This window comes from Hordeum vulgare, chromosome 5H (genome assembly GCF_904849725.1).
Source record: "Hordeum vulgare subsp. vulgare chromosome 5H, MorexV3_pseudomolecules_assembly, whole genome shotgun sequence".
Lineage (NCBI taxonomy): Eukaryota > Viridiplantae > Streptophyta > Magnoliopsida > Poales > Poaceae > Hordeum > Hordeum vulgare.
In genome coordinates this window covers 7941686-7959367 of record NC_058522.1, presented here as the reverse complement: position 1 = coordinate 7959367, position 17682 = coordinate 7941686, and the positions used below count along the sequence as shown (strand labels likewise).

At 42.4% G+C, this 17682-nt stretch overlaps 3 protein-coding genes across 3 annotated transcripts; 2 read left to right on the top strand and 1 right to left on the bottom strand.

Annotated features, from left to right (window-relative positions):
* The first annotated feature begins 741 nt into the window (after window positions 1-741).
* On the top strand, window positions 742-3991 carry LOC123395394 (PI-PLC X domain-containing protein At5g67130-like). The gene is made up of 10 exons (XM_045090386.1): window positions 742-923; window positions 1341-1407; window positions 1494-1616; window positions 1750-1887; window positions 1985-2083; window positions 2168-2471; window positions 2570-2793; window positions 3106-3192; window positions 3310-3386; window positions 3468-3991. The coding sequence occupies exons 1-9, from the start codon at window positions 874-876 to the stop codon at window positions 3337-3339; spliced, it is 1122 nt and encodes a 373-aa protein (XP_044946321.1). The 5' UTR covers window positions 742-873; the 3' UTR covers window positions 3340-3386; window positions 3468-3991.
* A 2600-nt stretch (window positions 3992-6591) lies between these two features.
* Window positions 6592-10110, top strand: LOC123395395 (PI-PLC X domain-containing protein At5g67130-like). The gene is made up of 9 exons (XM_045090387.1): window positions 6592-7298; window positions 7399-7521; window positions 8098-8235; window positions 8333-8431; window positions 8524-8827; window positions 8928-9151; window positions 9337-9423; window positions 9549-9625; window positions 9744-10110. The coding sequence occupies exons 1-8, from the start codon at window positions 7221-7223 to the stop codon at window positions 9576-9578; spliced, it is 1083 nt and encodes a 360-aa protein (XP_044946322.1). The 5' UTR covers window positions 6592-7220; the 3' UTR covers window positions 9579-9625; window positions 9744-10110.
* Window positions 10111-10701: 591 nt separating this feature from the next.
* Window positions 10702-17073, bottom strand: LOC123452421 (nucleolar complex protein 2 homolog). Its single transcript, XM_045129068.1, has 13 exons — window positions 16905-17073; window positions 16718-16793; window positions 16298-16403; window positions 15632-15683; window positions 15449-15543; window positions 14953-15018; window positions 14307-14819; window positions 13348-13647; window positions 12441-12770; window positions 11642-11848; window positions 11353-11442; window positions 11195-11267; window positions 10702-11094 (listed from the first exon to the last, which is right to left on the bottom strand). The coding sequence occupies exons 1-13, from the start codon at window positions 17014-17016 to the stop codon at window positions 11078-11080; spliced, it is 2037 nt and encodes a 678-aa protein (XP_044985003.1). The 5' UTR covers window positions 17017-17073; the 3' UTR covers window positions 10702-11077.
* Window positions 17074-17682: the final 609 nt, after the last annotated feature.

The window sequence follows — 17682 nt, the reverse complement described above, 5'->3', positions numbered from 1 at the left end:
AATATGTTGAACAAGTATTTGAAGAAATGTTAACATGTATATAAAAATTTATATTGTAAAGGAAAAAAACAGCGAAAAAGAAAAAAAAACACACAATTGGGTTTGTAGGAAAAAATGTTGAAAAAGCATTTTAAGTAAAAACTGAAAAACAATCAACCACGCGGAGAAGAAAAGAAACAGAAAAAACTGAAAATGAAAAGAGAAAACTAAACAAAAAGTGGAGAAGAAAAAAGAAAGGAAAATAATGAAGTGAAAACTGAGAATAAAAAAACTTGAAAACAAATGGAAAACCGGCTTCACTCGTTTCAACTAATAATTTATTTATATTTTGAGTGGAATCTCGACAAATAAATGTGTCTCGTACATCACACGCGGAGCTCCTACCTGCCGCTCGTTACGGCAGGAAGTCCCGAGCCGCGCAGGGGGGCGCCCAACTGCGCCGTCCCAGCTTTCATTCCTTTTTTCCTTTCCTTTGTATTACATTTTTTTTATCTTTTCTGCTTATTTTATTTTTTTTGGTTGTATCCAGAGTTTTTTGAAAATCCAGAATATTTTTGAAAACGAATACCATTTTTTGAAAAGAAACAACATTTTCCGAATTTGAAGAGCACATTTTGAAGATTTCAAATATTTTTCGAATTTCCAGAATATTTTCCCATAACATGAGCGACTCTTGGTCCGAGTGGCTAGCAGCGCTTGGGCCCATCTAGGGCCCACCGGCGACATAGCCCAAAGCCAGCCCAAACGAGAGGGCTCCTTTCTTCCCCGCCGCCGGCCGCCACAGCGCTTCTTCTTCCAATCTCTCGGCCGCCACACCGGCGTTGTCCTGGAGTGCCGGCGGAGCGGGACCTGCAACCCTGCTGCTGCTGCTGCATGAATGCATCTCAGCTTGAGAAACACAGGAGCTTGCATCTCAGCTACAGGTGCGCTTGGATTGGATCGACTTCTTTCCCCCTCTCTCTTTTTTTTCTGTAGATTTCGAGCTTCATCCTCAAATCCAGTGGAACTCCAGTAAATCATTTATAACTCCAGTAAATCCAGTGTATAAGTTGCTTGCAGCTGGATTTTTTTTTAGCTAGTGGTCGCATCTGCGGCCGTCGTTTTCACATCTTTAGCTAGTGATTAGTGATCACATCTCATCATTCATAGCTAGTGAACAAAATCGTGGCTCGTCATCGCTATCCTGTGTTACAAGCAGTGCGCTACAAGCCTGCAACCACCCCTCACCTCTTCCCCCAACAACTCCAGCTCTCTCTAGCAAATAATAATCGATTGTTCGGCTGGTTGGTTGGTTGGTTGGCATCATCCATTTCTGTTCCTCTTCTCCTCTTTCTCTATAGCTTTCAGATGGGGGCAGCAGCACTGGTTCTAGTCATGGCTGGCCTCTTGGGAGCTGCAACTGCCAGTGTAAGATTCCAGCAAGAGCTCTGATCAAATTCGCCCATCATATCTGCCTCTGCTGAAACTGAGCCTTGGGTTGCGTCTGACTCCAGGTTGGCGACAAGTGCTCGACGGGCGCGGGCTGCGGCGCTGGGCAGTGGTGCTTCGACTGCGAGCCAGAGCTCGCCGGCTCACACTGCGTCCGCTCAGCCGCCACCAACCCCTTCCAACTTGTTGTAAGAGTTCGCTTAATTCTTTTAGTTGCTTGACTCTTCTCTTTTTTCCTGTGCCAGAGTGATTATGTTTGTTTATGGTTTTGAGTTCCTTTAAGACTCTTCTAATTTGCTTTGCTTCTGGTTTGGTCTTCAGAATAACTCGTTGCCATTCAATAAGTACGCCTACCTCACGACGCACAATTCATTCGCGATTGTTGGGGAACCGTCGCACACCGGAATTCCACGCATCACCTTCGACAACCAGGAGGATACAGTCACCGATCAGTTAAATGTAGCTTCTGCGCCATCTGATAACACTCTTCTGTTGTTGTACATGCATGTCCTGCCTTACGAGCATTAGTTCTCATCACAATTGCAATGTTCTACAGAATGGTGTTCGCGCGCTAATGCTCGACACATATGACTTTAAAGGAGGTGTGTGGTTGTGCCATTCCAGCGGAGGCAAATGCAACGATTTTACTGCATTTGTGAGTACATACTGAATGTGCCTTCCTCCCTCATGTCCACAGAGTTTCAGAATACAGTCTATAAATATTGTTACTTGATTGTAGGAACCGGCACTGGACACATTCAAGGAAATTAGTGCGTTTCTTTCTGCCAACCCATCTGAAATCGTTACGTTGATCCTGGAAGACTATGTTCGCGCGCCAAATGGCCTGACAAACGCGTTCAAGGCCTCTGGTCTGCAGAAGTACTGGTTTCCGGTGTCGAAAATGCCAAAGAATGGTCAGGAGTGGCCTCTTGTCAGCGATATGGTCAGAAGGAACCAGCGCCTCCTTGTGTTCACCTCTGCCAGATCGAAGCAAGTCACAGAAGGGATTGCATACCAGTGGAATTTCATGGTTGAGAACAATTGTGAGACACTACTTCCTCCATACGAAAACATTCTGCTGCAGTTCCTAATTATGGTAACTACTGTTGCTATGAAACTGATTGATGTCACTGTGTTGAAGATGGCGACAATGGAATGGATGCTGGAAAATGCTCGAACCGTGCGGAGTCGGCGCCGCTCAACGACAAGACCAAGTCACTGGTTCTCATGAACTACTTCCCATCTGTTCCAATGAAGCCGACTGCATGTTTGCAGCACTCGAGGGGCCTTGCTGACATGGCTAACACATGCTACGGCGCAGCCGGAAACCGATGGGCAAATTTCATCGCAGTAGATTACTACAAGGTACTGAACACAGGAATCAATATATATATATACATACATATATATATATATATATATATATATATATACACACACACACACACATAAAACTTCAGGGTCAAGTACTTGTATGTTCCACAAGATGAAAACTGCAGATATTAATCTCAAATAACCTAAACAATTGTAAAACCTATTAACTGCAGATATTCCATAGATGGAGTGGAGTGTATATTTATTATCCATTATGTCCAGTTCTGGTCGAGTACAACAAGGCTATGTTGTTACAGAAAATCATTGATGTTTATGCATGTTTCTGAAATGAACTAAATTCAGAGAAGCGAGGGAGGGGGCGCATTCCAAGCCACCGATCTGCTCAACGGCATGCTCCTGTGTGGATGCCAGGACGTCAAGGCTTGCGAGGTGAGTGTGCAAGATATAATTTCTTCCTCCTTTGTTGTGCATCTATGTCTCTTGATATCTTTGTTGTGTGAATCATGAAATGGGTTGGCCTTTTTTTTGTCGGATGACCTTTTGTAGGGAGGATCTAGTGTAGTATGCTCTGCCTGAATCTGGGAGAGCTAGGACATGTAGCAACTGCACATACATAGAACAAGGTATGTATGGCACCAGGATAGGGCTTTTACTTTCTGGCAAACAAATAAAAAGTTTGATTTCTTCTCATGTTTTATTTTCAGGGGAGCTTCTTGGGGGTTTTCGGATCGTTGTTTTTTTTGGCTGACTTGAACCCTTGTAAAACTGCTGCAGCGGAGAACTGGAGATCATGGTGTGATGATTTAGTCTCAACATGAGACAAGACATACTCTTTTTTTCTTTCTGGGTAGAAGAAATATATACTTAGGATTCAGATTTCCCGAAAAAGAAAGTTGAAAAATTACTGGTTTTGCAACAGAAAAAAGGAGAAGATGGTGGATAGTGCATTACAACTATGAACGTGGTTCGTCAACATGATGCACTCTCGGAGAAGTTGTAGTTGTGCCTGGTGGAATATTTGGCATTATGGTTATTTCTTTCATACATTTACTGTGACCACTAAATTTGCCAAAATTATTGGCTACTGCGTGTGCGTTGCATGGAAGGGACGGCAAATGGCAGAGAAACAGGGCATGTATTTAGCCCGTACAGAATTCTAAATTTGGTGAATTACAGCAAATGTCATCTGCTCAGAACAGGATTATAAATTTCCGGTCCTTTTTCTTCATGTCAAAATAGTCCAGATTACCCCTTGCATACTCTGTGACTTAGCTATCAGGCAAATAGATGGGTCTATCTTACTTCCGAGGTACGATAAATGAGCTCAAACAAAACCCCACGAGTAACCCTATGCATTTGTGACATGTAACTATTACCCCATTTTATGGAACTTCTATAGAAATATCAGACTTGGAGTGAATTCCACTTTTTACCCAGTAGTTGTACGTTTGTGAAATGTATTACCCATTTTATAGAACTTCTATAGAAATATCAGGTTTTGGAGATTTTTACCATGGTTTTACCCCATTTTTGCATTTTCCTTGTTTATATATGTTAGATAGGATAGGCATGTTGTGTCAATGATTCATAAAAAACCCGTAAACATCCGAGGGCATCATTGATGATAATGGCCAGACTTTTCTTGTCCATTTGTTCCATTCCTCATCATCGTCCACATATTTTTAGACCCTGGGTATCACATCACACCTTGTCTGATGGACACGCATTAGAAAACGAGGGTCCAAAGCTTCCAAAAGGGGTATTTTAGATGAATTTCCACTCGATGGGGTAATTAGTGTCACACATGTACAACTACAAGGTAAAAAGTGGAATTCATTCATTTGGGTTATAAAACTCAAGATCAAAGATTTCCTTGCTACAAAGACTCATTAAGTCAAACATGTGAATTTTTCGAAGAGAACAATCTACTCGAAGCACAAACAAGAACACTAAGATTGGACTCGCAACTGTTGATGTATAAACGCATAGCCCACCATTTTCCATCAGCTTGATCTTTCGGGCGAACTGGCTGGTGCGTGCAGTTCTACAATAGCAAGCATATGCAAAGTTGTACCAACATGAATTTTCGATGCTGATCAAACATACAAGAAGCGCTAACCTCTGCCGTAAAAAGTTCAGATATATCTCTTGTGTTAACCTTATATTTTAGAAATGTTAATCTTGTATTTGTATAATATTAATCAAGCTTTTGGAAAGTTTAAAAATGTACATGAAAACAATATTGATCATTTATTAAAAAAAGTTAAAACTTTTATTTAAGAAATGTTAAACGTGTATTAACAAAATGATCCAGCCGTATACGAAAAATGTACAATGAAAAAAAAAGGAATAAAAATAAAAGTAAAAAAGTAAACCAAATAAAAAATAAAACCGATGGAAGACAATGAAACCCAAAGAAATGAGAGAAATGAACAAAGAAACACGAAAAAGACCAAGGAAAACCAAGAAAGAAAGACAGAAAACGAAGAAAGAAAGAAACAAAATAAAACCCGATGAAAACAGAGAAAGAAACAAAAAAAGGGAAATAATAAAAGAAAATCAGTCAAAACTGTGAAAGAATCGAAGAAAAGCGACGATGAAAGAAAGAAAGTTGAAGAAAGAATGGCAAAGAAACGGAGAAAACCAAAGAAACCAAAAAAACAGCAGTGATGCACAACGAGAGGAAATTATAATTTTGGGATATGAAATCCGGTCGTTCATTCTACTCAAATACGAAGTTCGGCAAAGAAATGACATCCGTGGTATTCTTAGCGAACAAACGACAGTCGGCCCACAATTCATTCAAACAGTTTTTTATATATACAACCAATTTGCTTGTATCTTTTTCCTGAGAACATCATGGATGTCATTTCTTCACCAAACTTCACACGGGAGTAGATTGGTCGACCAGATTTGATATCCGAAGTTTAGGAATTTTTTGATCTTATATCTAGTGTTTTTGACCGGCCATGTCCCGTGACAAAGGTACATGACGGCCATGTTTCCGCGAGAAGAAGAAAAAATAAAAAAATAAAGGAAGAAAACCGAAGGAAAAACCAAAAAAAAAAAAACCAAGTAAACACATAAGTGTTGTGGATCTTTGTGGGCTTTCCGGAGACGGGCCGCGGCAAGCAACAGAGAGAGAGGAGCCCAAACGCGCGGAGCTGCACGCCGGCCGCTGCGCTGCTGCTTTCTTCCCCGCCGCCGGCTGCCGCAAAACGAGAGGAAAGGCGCAGCCGCCACCTCTCTCGGCCGTCCTGCGGCCCCACCTTCTTATTTCCCCACCGCGCTGTTCCTGCCGGTGGACAACCATCTCCGGCGACGGCGCCATGCACGACCATGGTGCCGCTGCTGCATGAATGGCAGCGTGAGGTCTTGAGGAACTGGAGCTCGCATCTCTGCTACAGGTGCGCTTGGCCTCTTGCTGTCAGGTTTCGAGTTCCTTGTGTATCTTCATTCCTGTTCCTGAATCTTGATAGGGGAATGTAGAACTGCAACTGTTCCAGGCTTCATTTTGCAGAATGGTGAATGAAATCACACTTGTATTCAGCTTCAACGGTGAATTGTTTACAGCTTATTACTGTAGGTTGTCTTGCTGGCGAAAATTTTAGTCAGTGATCTGATCACATCTGCGGCCGTCGTCATCGCGTATTTAGCAAGTGATCACACCTCATCTCACTAGTGAACAAAATCGTGGCTGGCCGTCGTTATCGTGAGTTAGGGTGGTAGCCTGGTAGGTAGCATACATACATTTTAAGCCAACTAAAAAGCATACATACATATATATATATATATATATATGCTGCTACACAATTCATTAATGTCTTGGCCGCGCATCATCATCGTCGTTGTCATCGTGGTCATCATCATCGTCATAGTACAGACAACAACCTGACGGATATGAAAGCCTCGGCCACCGAGCAAGCAAGCAACCACCTTGGAAGCAACACCCACCCTGACCCTGGTGCTCACTTCTTCAAACTTGGAAACAGATCGCCTGGCCTGGCCTCCAGACAAGAACAACACATTTCTTTTCCGGTTCCGGTTCCTCCCCACCATCTAAAATCCTCGCCCAAACAAGGAAAAACCATACTGCTAAACAATGTCATGCCGTCACTTAATTTGCTGCCTTCTTTTTCTGTGCCAGAGTAATCAGCTGCCTTGTTTGGCATGCCATTGTTTACAAGTGGTTTAATCCTGCACTCTTATCCCATCCGATTTGCCAAACGTGCACGGTCTTCTTCGTGCTAAATACGGGATATATGTTGATGGCAAGGTCAAGCAGATCTAGTATATATACCAGGTAGTATGACAGTGCACCTGCAACCACCCCTCACCTCTTCCCCAACAACTCCAGCTCCATATCTCTATCTCTCCAGCCATTAATTGATTGTTCGATTGGTTTGTTGGCATTATCCATTTCTGTTCCTCTTCTCCTCTTTTTCTATAGCTTTCAGATGGGGGGCGCCTTTACGGCGGCGGCGGCACTGGTTCTTCTACTCATGGCTGGCCTCTTGGGTGCTGCAACTGCCAGTGTAAGGCTTCCAGCAAGAACTGTGATGGAATCATTCTGCCCCTCGTCAAGTCCCCATGATTCTCTGATACAATTGGGCTTTGGGTTGGAATTGAGTTCAGGTAGGCGACAAGTGCTCGTCGAGTGCGGGCTGCGGTGCTGGGCAGTGGTGCTTCGACTGCGAGCCGGAGCTCGCCGGCTCCCACTGCGTCCGCTCCGTCGCCTCCGACCCCTTCCAACTCGTTGTAAGTCATCGCTTAATTCTAGTTTTCTCTTCTCTTCTTCCTGTGTTGGTCAAAGAAGGAATAAGAACAAGTAATTGTGCATGCGTTCGTCCATGATTTCGAGTCCCTGAATTCCCCTCTCTCCACAAATTCTTGGTTGGCCAGATCTGTTTCCGAACCAAACGTAATGTGATTCTTGAGATAGGCAGATTGTAGCTCGCTGTAACAGCAAAGAAAGGTTCCCTTGTTCTGTCCGTGCTGACAAAAACGATGGATTTTATTAGGATATATTCCCATTATCATGTTTATTATTTGTGTAACGGTGACAACGCTGTATTGGCATCACACTCGCAACATGCATAGAGATTTCAGCCGGATATTACAGGGCGTTATGGCCTGTATTTCTCCGAAAATCCAAAATAAGTTTAATTACACGCCAACAGAACATCCGATAAGTTCGATGCTTCTTAAAATACCCAGTTAGGAGTATAGGACTTGTTTGGGCCGAGTAGCCAAGAAAACCATGATGGAAACAGCTTCTCTGCATACTCCTAATGCTTCATCCTGAATTTGATTTGCTTCTGGTTTGGTCTTCAGAATAACTCGCTGCCATTCAACAAGTATGCCTATCTCACGACGCACAATGCATTCGCCATTGTTGGGGAACCGTCGCACACCGGAATTCCGCGCATCACCTTCGACAACCAGGAGGATACAGTCACCGATCAGTTAAATGTAGCTTCTGCGCCATCTGATAAGATTCTTCTGTTGTTCTACATGCATGTCCTGCCTTACGAGCATTAGTTCTCATCACAATTGCAATGTTCTACAGAATGGTGTACGCGCGCTGATGCTCGACACATATGACTTCAAAGGAGATGTATGGTTGTGTCATTCCAGTGGAGGCAAATGCAACGATTTTACTGCATTTGTGAGCACATACTACTGAATATGCCTTCCTCCATCATGTCGATTTAGAGTTTCAGAATAGTGTCTATAAATAATATAATTACTTGATTGTAGGAACCAGCACTGGACACTTTTAAGGAAATTGAGGCATTTCTTTCTGCCAACCCATCTGAAATCGTTACGTTGATCCTGGAAGATTATGTTAACGCGCCAAATGGCCTGACGAACGTGTTCAATGCATCTGGCCTGCAAAAGTACTGGTTTCCGGTGTCGAAAATGCCGCAGAATGGTCAGGACTGGCCTCTTGTCAGTGATATGGTCACAAGCAACCAGCGCCTCCTTGTGTTCACCTCTGCCAGATCGAAGCAAGCCACAGAAGGAATCGCATACCAGTGGAATTTCATGGTTGAGAACAATTGTGAGACGCTGCTCCCTTCATATACGAAAACATTCTGCTGCAGTTCCTCGCTATCTTAAGTATCGTTGCTCTGGAATTGATTGATTTCACTGTGTTGAAGATGGCGACGACGGAATGGATGCTGGGGAATGCTCGAACCGCGCGGAGTCCGCGCCGCTCAACGACAAGACCAAGTCACTGGTCCTCATGAACTACTTCCCGTCTGTCCCTGTGAAGCTGACTGCATGTTTGCAGCACTCCAAGGGCCTCACTGACATGGCTAGTACATGCTACAGCGCAGCCGGAAACCGATGGGCTAATTTCGTCGCGGTCGACTACTACAAGGTATATAGTTATACATATGTTCATAAAACTTCGTCAGGGGTAAGCACCTGTGTGTTCCACGAGATGACGACTGCAGATATTAATCTCAAAGAAATGACATGACCACTTGTAAAACCTATGAAGTATGTTGTTGTATGCGAATTCAGTGATGTTTGCGCATATTTTGTGAAATGAACTAAATTCAGAGAAGCGAGGGAGGGGGCGCGTTCCAGGCCACCGATCTGCTCAACGGCATGCTCCTGTGCGGATGCCAGGACGTCAAGGCTTGCCAGGTGAGTTTGAAAGATGCAATTGCTTCCTCATTCGTGTTGTGCATCTATGCCTCTTGATAACCTTGTTATTATGTGAATCATGACATGGATTAACCTTTTTTTGTTTGTTGTGTTGCATTTTGTAGCAAGGATCTAGTGTAGTGTGCTCTACCTGAATCCTGAAAAACTAGGACATGTAGCAACTGCACATACATAGAACAAGGTATGTATGGCACCAGGATAGGACTTCTACTTCCTCTAGTTTCTTGCGGGAACTTCTCGGGTGGTTTTCGGATCCTTATTCCTTTTGTCTGACGTAAACCTTCGTGAAATCGCTGCAGCGGAGAACTGGAGATGGATGGTGTGATGATTCATGAGACAAGGCATACCCTTTTCTTTCTTTCTGGATAGAAGAGACATATACTTAGCATCCAGATTTCCCGAAACGGAAAGTTGAAAAACGACGGGTTTCCGCAATGGAAAAATGGTGAAGATGTTGGTTGGATAGTGCATTGCAACTGTGAACGTGATTCGTCAGCATTGTAGCTCTAGCTCTGCCTGGTGGAATGTTTGGCATGGATTGGTTACGCATCAAATGGTGTTGCTATATGTGAACTAATTATTAACGGTTTATTATTATGGCTATTTTTGCTAGTATACAATTACTGTGGCCCATAAATTTACTGACAATATTGATTACACATCAAATGCTGTTGGCATACGTTATTTATTAATGGTTTATCATTTACTGTGGCCCAAAAATTTGCCCACATTATTGGCTACATCGTCTGCTCAGGATTCTAAGAGTATACTCCCCGCTCCGCAATTGCAGCTCCTGAAGGGGAGGGAGCGGCAGCACAATTTCAGGGAGCCGCTCAGACCGAGCTCCTCTCGCGGAACGGAGTTCTGAGACCGGAGAGGTTCCGAGCAGACTCTAAATTTCCGGCTCCTACAACGCCTCCCTCCTCCATTCCCAATCTAAACTACAGCCGCCCCACCCTCAACCTCCACCCTCAACCTCCTCCCACCGCCGTTGTTAGCCACCACCCCAGCCATCCCTCTAAGCCCCACCGCATCAATGTAGAATTCCGGCGATCCCCTGCACCTCGCCCACCATAAGGATAGATAATAGATAATGGGGCAATGGCTACCCCCTAAAGACAGATAGTAAGGCAATGGCTTCCCCGTAAGATAAATAGTGGGGCTGCCTCTTCTCTGGCAAGATCCCTTCTTCTCCGGGGAGCTCGGGATGAACTAGAAAATGACTGACACAAAGAAAATTTTCAGGCACCTGAGATATAGCAAAACCGTCTTAACCATCATATCAGGTAAATAGATGGGTCCATCTTACTTCTGAGGTACCGTAAATGAGCTCGAACAATATATTCATAATAAACTGCTACAGAATTCCAGCACAGCAAAACTCGTATGCCCAAAAAGGTGCTACAAGATTTTAAAAAAAAGGGTGCCACATTCACACTCCAAATCTGCTCGGCGACAATTTCGATAGTTCAAGCACCACACCGACAAGCAGCAAGCCGGCCCGTAAACTCCGACCTTCGCCAACAGATAGTGATCATCACTACCAGTGTGTACATCCTAATCGTTCATCGTCCGCCTGGTCCTTGAGCCCTGTTCTGGCAGCCAATCAACTATGGCATTCTAGACCCGCCTTTTACACCAATTTTCTCCCTGCGAACGGTATGGCAACATTCAAGATATTAGAAGCCATCAAACTTGGAAGATCAGAAGAAGATGACGGTGCTATTCATCAAACAAAGGTCGCTGTTACCTCTCGATTGGCGACTCTTTGAAACTGATGCGTAGAACTGGGTGAAGGAGGCGTTTCCACTCATCTCCTCATCCTGCATTCAAGAGGGGGAGTCAGGTTTGTGAGCATAAACAGGGTCTACGAAATACGGGAATATCAGGGTAAGGGGGGAATCCAACCTGGAGGAAGCTCTCGACTGACAACGCATCATTTGGCGAGAAAGAGACCACCTCCCTCTTCCTTTGCACGAAATCCCTGTTCTCACTCACCTGCAGTTTCCACATTCCAAAGGATGTCACATATTAAACAGAACACTGCAGGGCAGAGTGACCCAGTTTCCCGCGAACTTCGGAGAACTTGAAATATTTACACTGTAAGCCTCATTGTAGAGTGACAATGCTGAATTGATCTTTACAGGGATGCTGACAGATTTAGAAATAATCAGAATACTTGTTTTGACTGAAGTACCTGGTCTATCGTTCGTTTAAGAGGACGGCGGAGGGACTCAATCGTTGTCTGCTCTTGCAATCTTTTCAAGAGGATGAGCGGAATGGTGGCTACTTCTGGAAAAGAAACATGATAACTCCACTGGAAAAAATGTGCCGATAGAACCTCAATAGCTGAAAGAACGCACTGCTCTTGGAAATCTCTTGATTTCAGCATGTTCCTTGGCACCTAACACGCAGAAAACAGTGGTTAATTAAAGCTATCTTCAGAAGATGAAACAGCCACAAGAACAAACTTTTAATCCCAAGGAAGTAGGGTGCAGGCTAGAGACAAAACCAAACAGGAGGGACACAGACCCACACAAAGATAATACTCCCTCCGTTTCAAAATATAAGACCTTTTAGAGATTCCACTAGAAGACTACATACGGAGCAAAATGAGTGAATCTATACTCTAAAATATGTCTATATACATCCGTATGTATATATTTAAAAGGTCTTATATTTAGGAACGGAGGGGGTATTTAAGAAGATGAAACCAAATTTTATAATTAATATCTGAGCATAAACCTATGCAGTAATTATACAGGCTAAAAAATGAGCAATCCAGAAGGATTTACAAAAACATTTTACAGATCACTGGGGGTTGATTGGATGGTTGTTTTCATTTAGTGAGCATTTAGCCATATGGAATGGGGGACATATAAATACTTCTCAGAGGCTTGTTACAATAATAATTGATATTTCCGTGATTATGAGACAGAAATGAAAGAACACAAAATTCCACATATTATAAAGGAGCAATACATGAAATGGCGTACCTTCAGTAGTGATGAAAAGTGGGTCTTTCCTTTTTCTGTTTGTTCTTTCTGAGGGGCCTCCCTAAATTCTAGGGACCCAAGTATCAACGATGGAACTGGAAAGAACATCTGACTGCAATTCGAAAGCTCATTTAGCATATGCGCAAGCTTCAGTCTCAGTGGTAAGTATCGCATGCCTGGCAATAAATGAGCCACTCCCCTTATTATCTGAACAACTGAAGAAAATAACGAATGGACGTTATGGCAATCCTTGTAATTAACACAAATAAACCTAACCCATAGGTTTATGCAGTTAATATATTGCCAGTTATCTATCTTCAAAAGATCTTCCTGCAACCACAAACATAGAAGTGTATCAATATCCATGTGATGCCAAAAGAACAAATAAAAACCACCACAGGGATGAGACTACATGTGGACATGAAAATAACCATTCTGCTTTCTTTCAGATATGTGAAAAGGACAAGTGTATCAGTAAGATTTATTTTTTCCTGTATTTACACAGTTTGTATATGTTGGTCAAATACAGCAATACAATCCAAATTCTATGAAACATGTCAAGTTATGGCAAATAACAAATTAGCAAGTCGGTGAAGTTTGTAAATTAACCATCACTGTGTGATAAGGAATCAAACAGTTATAACATATGTGTGCCAGGCTCTCTTCTCAGCGATGCTTTTAGCAAATGTAAAAGAGGGCCAGTCTATTTAAACGATATGTGTTCGACTCTAACTAGAATATCAGCCACATACATCTTAAAGCTTTGTTCGGATACGGGAAACTAGAATATCTCTCCAGATCCTAACAGGTCCAAAGGATCGGTCTGCATGACTTGATAGGAACGCTATATATCTACTCGAGCTAAAAAAGTGCAAGTACAACTACAGATATAAGCATTAATGTGTACCTTTCCCTTTGTCTTAGACGCCTGCCTAAGAATAGCACTCAATTGTCCCACAGAAATTACTGCCCTTTCACCTGATTTCTGAATATCCAGAGAATAAAGTTCCACCAGACAGTTCAGCATAAAATCAGTATGTTCTATGTTTCTGTTGTCCACAAGATTGGAACTGGAAAGGTATGTATTATATGCTTTAGTTAAGCAGAAATCCAGACAGTCAGGTAACAGTGAAACCACTTCTCGGATCATAAGAAATGAAGAGAGGGACAAGTTCTGGTCACCACTTGCCCACAAGCGAACTAAGATCTGCAGAGTGCATACAGTATATGATAAGTTAGTATTAGAAATTAGAAGGTCAGGCATCCTACACCAGAAAAAAATTGTAAGACTATCTCAACGCAGTCATAGGATGGTTGAAGAACAGCTAATTTTAAATAATTAATACATTAGCACTGTAACAATGCATCAAGGGTCTAAGCTTAGGTGAATGTGTACTGGATCCAAAATGGCAACACTAAAATACCACAGTACAACTATTCAAAAAACTGAAAGCCAAACAGATTGATAACGACTGCTTCAAGCTGTTTGAAACATTCCTTACACTATCAGAATATACGACTGGTTCAAAACGATAAGGAAGGTATATCGGTTCCCTACAAATACACAGCCCAACGAAAATAACAACCAAGGTTTTCGAGTCGCGACTCATGCGAGTCGCTCAGGGGTAGCGACTCGGAAAGAGTCGAGCTTGTAGTTGCGACAAGTCGCCACTCGCTTTTCGAGTCGACACTAAGTTGAGTCGACCTTTTTGTTGCGACTCATCGACTAGTCGAGCGACTCGAAAACCATGATAACAACCGACTTTAATATTATTCACCAGAACAGGTTTCAAACATGAATCTCCTCAAGAAGAACAAAATAACATGCAAAACTAAATTTAATATCAACAAGCAACAGGAACATACCTTGAGAAGCCTCCTTGATGTTGAGGGATATGCAGAAAAATATACCACAGATGTTCTAAGCCGAGTCAAGACATAGGTAAGTATTTGGTTATCAGTAAGTTGACTAATTAGATTAAGAGAATTCCACAAGTAAGACTTTATGAGCGGCTCAATATCTTGCCATTTCTTTCCATTTCTCTGATTCATAAGTTTCCCCTTGTCATCATCAGAAATTTCTAAGAGAGCACGGAATATGTTGTCTGCCTTGGAAAGAACAAATGATATTATCTGATAAAATACTTCGGTACTTTGAAGTCTCTGCATGGAAAGGCTATTTGAATTCAGACCAAATCGACATGCATCCCGGAAAGCATTTAAAAGGTTACGCAAAGCAGGTGCTTTAGGTTCCTCTAATACTAGTTGACACCATTCACTTATTGTCTTGCTTGTAAGGATCTTATCACTAGGAGGATCTTTATCACCAGAATCAACTGCATCGTCCACGGAATCCATCTCATCTTGTTCATCTGAATCCTATTGAAGATTGGAACAGAATAATAGCAAAAGAAAAACTATTTATGAGATAATCTAGGGCACAAGAAGTACATTATAAAAAGGATGTACATGAATTGCAGCATATAAAGCAGAAACGATAAGTAAAACTTACTTCTTTACTTTCATGGTTCACCAATTCCAATTGCCATTTCTCAAGGAAGTTTGCGAACTTAGGGTCCTACAAATATAACAAACACTCTCAATCCTGACAGAAATCACCTAAGAGGCACATTGCAGCCACATAATTCCGAAATGACAGATAATATAAAGGCGAACATCATGTGCTCCTAGATGAGATGCACATTCAGAAGCATGGCTAGCAATAATCTATATATCTATAACAACCTCTGTGATTCAAGGTATCATGTTTGCTTCAAGGGATAGAAATTCCCACATTAATCTAAAATCTAGAAGGCTCACGCTAGTAAAAAGACGAAATAGAAAGTAATAACACGACACCAGATTATAACCATGTAGAGTTACTCTACATCATTTCCAATAAGAGAGCTAACTGTGCACATGACATAACTACAGACCTGCAACCAAACTAAGCAATATATATCCAGCAAGTAAGGCAGCAAGACCTAAGGCAATTTTCAGTTTTTCACCTTATCCAGCAACTTCTTCAACTTTTTCTTTTGCTTCTTTACAGCTAAACGCATCTCATTGTTCTGCTCGTCAAGATCATCTTGTACAATACACTCTGCAAAAATATTATGATGCTTAGAAACTAGCACCACACAAAATTCAATAAGCGTTAAGCCATTGACAACATGTCAACATACAATTACCTTTGAGAACATTGTCATCATCACTGTCAGAGTAGTACAGACACTCAGGATCCTGAATTTCAAGCATCGATAAGCAGTTAACAAGGGCCAACAAGCAATAGCATTACAGAAGCTTACACACTAACAAACTCCCCCCGTCCCAAAATAAGTGTCTCGACTTTAGTACTTTGGGACAGAGGGAGTAATAACCAGATAAAACAAACTTGGGCACATATTGCCAACAGACACTATACTGTATAGTTTTAAACCTGATCTAAGCACCTCAGCCAGATTGTGAAAACATTTCCCTCCCAATTGTCTAGAAGAAATCAACAGAAAAAACGAATGTGAAATAATCAAGTTGCTCCTTCCAACTGCAGAAGATTCATCAAGTTCTAGAGCTACCTGCCATTTTGACATATGAAAAAAAAAAAAGAAACCCCAAAATAAAATGCTCGAAAAAGTTCTGTGCTGAAGTAGAAGCCCTGTCCACAGAACTGCAAGACAAATTTGGGAGTTGTGGGCTGAGCATGAACCATGGACGATGGTAAATTTGTACTGTATATGTTTGAGCTTGACATGGATAGAAAAACCACGTTAAAATACGAAACGAGTGCAAAAGCTATAATATGTGTCACCATTGTCAAAGATGAATTAGGAGACTCGATAGAAGAATGGCAAACGTACCTCTGAAAGATAGCCATCACTGTCAGACAGATCCCCGTCTAATTCATCCTCATCTTCTGGAAACTCTAAGCAGTCGGCCAAAGTAGCTACATCGTCGTTCGTGCTCCTAAAGGAAAATGGTATTCAGCCTAGTTAAATAAATTACAAAGAAAAGAAAAGAGCTACAAATCAATGCAGTACCAAACAGCATCATTGTGAATGGATTTTTTACAGTAAGTAGAAACACAAGATGAAATCCATGCCCACAACATGCAGATTTGCAAGCTACGTTTAGTCAAATCAGATGGATGTAAGTAAGTAAGTGAGCAGATGCCAACTTTTCGGACAAGATGGCTGTAAGATAGTGAAGTGTCCAGTATTCATCGTGGCAACATTGCAGCGAAATTACTGAATGAACGGCGGAGGATGGGATGAACATACATGGCGGGGTCGGTCCGGCGGGTCTCCTGGCCGCCGTCGGCGTCCAGGCGGTCGTCGTCCTCCCGGCCCTTCCCATCTGAGAAGGAGGAGACAAAAGGGAGAAGCTCGAATCAGCGCGCGGCGGAAGCCAACAAAGGAGCACTTGGCAGAGGCGGCGGAGGCGGCGGCGGAGGAGGAAAGGACGGGCCTTTGCGGGTGCGGCGGTTGAACTGGGAGCGGAGCTTGCGGCTGCGCTTGGCGCCGCCCTGGAGGTGCTTGTGCGCGAACTTGCGGGCCTTCTTCCCGAGCTTCTTCGCCATCGCCGCCGCTCGCGTGGGGAGGGGACGGCGGGGAGGGGACGGAGGGTTCAAGCAAGGGTTTCCCAGAGAAAGACCGGAGCTTTCATTCTTGTTCCTCCGTCTGCTCTAGCAGGCCGCAAGCCCATGTCGCGCCACGGGCCCGTCCGGCTTTTTTACAGGTTTGATTCGAGGCCTGGTTCAAAGTTTTTTCCTCTGAGACCGGAGCTTGCGACGCTTTTTTTAAAAACAAATTCTATCAACTTATTTGAATATCGATGAACTCTTTTTTAGAACTTCGACGAATGCTTTTTAAGGTTGATCTACTTTTTTTGTGTATCGATGAACTGTTTTGACATTTTACGAGCATGTTTTTGAAGATGGATGGGCTTTTTTACGATTTGTCAACATTTTTTCAGTTCAACGAGCTTTTCTAAAAATACATGAACTTTTTTTGAATTTTACGAAGATTTTTCAAGCTTATTGAACTTTTTAAAAATTTGATGAACTTTACCTAGGATTTGATGAACCTTTTTTTTCATTTCCAATGAACTTTTTGAATATCGATGAACTCTTTTTTAGAACTTCGACGAATGCTTTTTAAGGTTGATCAACTTTTTGTGTATATCGATGAACTGTTTTGACATTTTACGAGCATGTTTTTGAAGATGGATGAGCTTTTTTACGATT

What these genes read in the sequence shown, in the direction of transcription:
- LOC123395394 (XM_045090386.1), top strand. Translation starts at nt 874, where the DNA reads ATGAATGCATCTCAGCTTGAGAAACACAGGAGCTTGCATCTCAGCTAC. An exon ending in AGCTTGCATCTCAGCTACAG is followed by an intron (nt 924 to 1,340) that starts GTGCGCTTGGAT and finishes CTTTCTCTATAG; the next exon opens with CTTTCAGATGGGGGCAGCAG. An exon ending in TTTCATGGTTGAGAACAATT is followed by an intron (nt 2,472 to 2,569) that starts GTGAGACACTAC and finishes ACTGTGTTGAAG; the next exon opens with ATGGCGACAATGGAATGGAT.
- LOC123395395 (XM_045090387.1), top strand. Translation starts at nt 7,221, where the DNA reads ATGGGGGGCGCCTTTACGGCGGCGGCGGCACTGGTTCTTCTACTCATG. An exon ending in CCGACCCCTTCCAACTCGTT is followed by an intron (nt 7,522 to 8,097) that starts GTAAGTCATCGC and finishes TTTGGTCTTCAG; the next exon opens with AATAACTCGCTGCCATTCAA. An exon ending in TTTCATGGTTGAGAACAATT is followed by an intron (nt 8,828 to 8,927) that starts GTGAGACGCTGC and finishes ACTGTGTTGAAG; the next exon opens with ATGGCGACGACGGAATGGAT.
- LOC123452421 (XM_045129068.1), bottom strand. Translation starts at nt 17,016, where the DNA reads ATGGCGAAGAAGCTCGGGAAGAAGGCCCGCAAGTTCGCGCACAAGCAC. An exon ending in GTGATGGCTATCTTTCAGAG is followed by an intron (nt 15,684 to 16,297) that starts GTACGTTTGCCA and finishes CTTGAAATTCAG; the next exon opens with GATCCTGAGTGTCTGTACTA. An exon ending in ACTTTTCATCACTACTGAAG is followed by an intron (nt 11,849 to 12,440) that starts GTACGCCATTTC and finishes TCTGCGTGTTAG; the next exon opens with GTGCCAAGGAACATGCTGAA.